The sequence below is a fragment of the Marmota marmota genome, unplaced genomic scaffold (genome assembly GCF_001458135.2).
Source record: "Marmota marmota marmota unplaced genomic scaffold, marMar, whole genome shotgun sequence".
Classification (NCBI taxonomy): Eukaryota; Metazoa; Chordata; class Mammalia; order Rodentia; family Sciuridae; genus Marmota; species Marmota marmota.
The window spans coordinates 6,780,184-6,783,493 of record NW_026000205.1 but is presented as its reverse complement, the minus strand read 5'-3'; the positions used below and the strand labels follow the sequence as shown (position 1 = coordinate 6,783,493).

Genomic DNA, 3,310 nt, shown 5'->3' with positions numbered 1-3,310 from the left:
GTGGCCCCAGCCTGACCACCCAACTGAATGCCCCCCGGTCTCCTAGTGTGGGATTTCTGTTCACACACCCCATTCTCACATCAGGCTGTGGGGTCTTCTTGGTGTTTAGGCACAGTGGGGTGTCCCATCATGACCCACCTCTAGGATGGCCTTCAGAACCAAAGGCTCAGAGGACACACACGTGGGCCGAGCCCTGGAGTCCGTGCAGATGGAGGGACTCTGCGTCTCAAGGCCAGCCAGGGCCAGCGAGGACCAGGAAAGACACGGGGTTTCTAACTCCCAGTCCTGGGTCTGTCCAGGACCAAACTCTGCAATTAAGTGCACCTGTGAGAAACTCTGTGCTTCTCCCAGACACAGCCCAGGGGGCCCCACATCCTCTGATCCTTCAGATCCTCCTACATCTCCCCAGGATACCCACTCCTGCCTGGTTCTTCAGGATTCAGGTTGGTGGGAGGTGAGAGGCCAGCCCAGGTGGAAAGACAACTTTGTGCAGATCACAGGGCAATCCTCTGTTTGTTGTCTGCACAGAGAAATTACCCAAACCCAACATCACAATCAACAACTCCCAACCCATGGAGGGTGAGGACTCTCTAGCATTAACGTGTGAACCTGAGATTAATTATGGGAGCTACCTGTGGAAGATAAACAATCAGATGATCCCAGATGGTGACAGGCTGAAGCTGTCCAACAACAACCAGGACTCTCACTTTATTCAATGTCACAAGGAATGACACAGGACCCTATGAGTGTGAAACCCAGAACCCAGTGAGTGCCAACCGCAGTGACCCCCTCACCCTGAATATTTCCTGTGAGTAACTTCTATTCCTCCATTACCCTGGCTGTGAACTCAAATACACAGGGCCAGAGGCTGGGCCACTAAGTCCCTCTTGGGTCCAAGTACACAGACCCTCTCTCCTGGGCACCTGGACTGGCTGTGCCATTTGCCCCAGGCACATCCAGGCAGGCCCAGCCTTGGGCCATGAATAGGAGGGGAGGGCTTGTGGTTCCCTGGGGAGGCCTGGGGTCAGCCACCTGGGACAGAGAAGCAGTGGAATGTCACAGACTAATTTCAGTGAACAAAGGGGTTTGGTTGAGACTTTCTGTGAGTATGTATGTTGCTGGGATTTGAACCCAGGACCACTTGCAGCTGGGCAGGTGCTGTATCACTGTACTCCCCAGCCTAGTTGTGACTTAAAAAAAAAAAAACAAGGTCGTGACATGGATCAGTAGTTATATTGTGGTCTTCTACAATCTAGGAACTTCCCCTTCCCTCTGATGACATTACATGTGGGTTTATTTTGTTTGTCCAGATGGTCCGGATGCCCCCATCATAAAACCCCCAGACTCACATTTCCGTCCAGGGACAAATCTCAACCTCTCCTGCCACGCAGACTCTAACCCGCCTGCTCAGTACTCTTGGTCTTTCAATGGGAGGCTCCTGGAATCCACACAACAGCTCTCAGTCCCCAACCTCTCTACAAATAATAGCGGATCCTATGTGTGTGTTGCCCATAACTCTGTCACTAACTTCAATAGGACCACAACCAAGAATATTACCGTCTCTGGTAAGTGGACCCAGGAGCACAGTATCAAGTACTGGGTGGAGTTTTGATTTTCTGGAAACAACATGGAAGAAGTTACTTCCTAGCCTCAGGCCCACTGTCAGTCAGCCCCTTGCTGTTTTTCCACAGGGCTTGTGGCCCAGCCCTCCCTCAGAGCCACCAACACAGAACCACACTCTGTGGCCATGACCTGCCTCTCAGATGACCCTGGAATCTCCATCACGTGGATCTTCAATAGCCAGACTCTGCAGCTCACAGACAGGATGCAGCTGTCCCCGGACCACAGGACCCTCAGCATAGACCCCGTCAGACAGGAGGATGCAGGGGAGTATCAGTGTGAGGCCTCCAACCCCGCCAGTTCCACCAGGAGTGACCGCTACAGACTGGCTGTGATCTGTGAGTGGCCCCCGTGCCACCAGTGCTTCCGTCATATATTTCACTGTCAAGGGCCATCATATGGCACCAGCCATGAGCATGGGGTAGATGCCAGAGCTTGGAGAGAATGTGGTTGACTACGTAGAAATTAGGTGCCTTGATGTCACCTTGGTTCTGATCTGTACCCGAGGCTGGGCCTGGGCTAGACACTCTGTGAGGGCTGCCCACTGACACTGTCCTGTGATGGGAAGGAAGAAAAGAGGAAGAGTGGGGTGTGACCCAGTGGTAGAGCACTTGCCCGGCCTGTGTGAGAACCTGGGTTCAATTCTCAGCATCAAACAAACAAATGAATAAAATAAAGGTCCTTCAACATCTAAGAAATATATTAAAATAAAAGAGAAGAGGAAGAGACCTTAACAGGAGCATGAGCAGGATGTGGCCCAGCTCCGTGTGGAGAGGGTCAGGCTAGAGCACATGCAGGTTTCAAAACCAAACGTGAAGAAATCTCCAGAAGCAGAGTCAGGAGGACATGGTGACGACATGACTAACTGCACTGGGACCTTGGTGCCACTTCCTTCCACCCTCTGTGGGCCCCTGCAGGGCCCAGCTGGTTCCCCTGAAGACCTGACCTTCAGCCCCTTTCTCTTCTCTTTCAGCAGAAGAGAGGACCCCAGGCCTCCCTGTGGGGGCCGTCGCTGGCATCGTGACTGGGGTCCTGGTCGGGGTGGCTCTGGTGGCTGCTCTGGGGTGTTTCCTGCTCCACACAAGAACTGGAAGGTACCCAGGCTTCCCCCACCTGATCCCACCCAGGTGACCCCAGGCCTGAGGGAAGGAGACCATCCTCAGACTCTGGCCTGACTCCGACCTCCCCACTTCCCGAGGACCCTCCCCTCTCACCCCAGCTGCCCCCGTCCCTCACCAGCTGCTGGCCCTGGGCTGATTGCTCAACAGCTGCCTCCTCTGCACATTGGTCACCAGGACCTGTCCCCACAGCACTGGTGTCCCTCCCTAGACTAGTGTTCCAAACGGCACCTCCTGCAGTGTTTGCCCCCACACCAAGAGAGGGCTGAGCTATGTGTATGAGGGGTCCTGTCCCAGGTCACTCAGGGCAAGGGCTGGGGCCTGGAGAGGAAGGTGGGTCCACTCTCCACACCTCCTGTGTGACCCAAGGCCCCTGATGTGTGAGGTGGGATCCCAGGGCCCAGCCAGTAGTGTGTCCTGGAAAGTTCTCTGTCTCCTGGTCAGGTGGGTGGAGAGCACAAAAGGCCACTGTCACATCACCTCATCTCCTGGCCTGAGCAGAGGGTCCTCCACAGCAGGGTCACCAATGGGGGTCAGGGATTTTCAAGATGCACGTGGTTCCCAAATGTCTT

General features: G+C 54.6%; 2 protein-coding genes across 2 annotated transcripts in view; both read left to right on the top strand.

Moving 5' to 3' along the window:
• The window catches only part of LOC107151628 (carcinoembryonic antigen-related cell adhesion molecule 21-like), a 4,784-nt gene extending 1,480 nt beyond the window's left edge, over positions 1–3,304 (top strand). The window contains exons 2-3 of the mRNA XM_048790850.1: positions 1,692–1,958; positions 2,594–3,304. Of these exons, the coding sequence (XP_048646807.1) occupies positions 1,692–1,958; positions 2,594–2,751 (425 nt within the window). The 3' untranslated portion in view covers positions 2,752–3,304. The remainder of the gene's footprint in view (positions 1–1,691; positions 1,959–2,593) is intronic.
• LOC107151629 (carcinoembryonic antigen-related cell adhesion molecule 6-like) overlaps positions 1–3,310 on the top strand; it is a 22,351-nt gene that overhangs the window by 17,507 nt on the left and 1,534 nt on the right.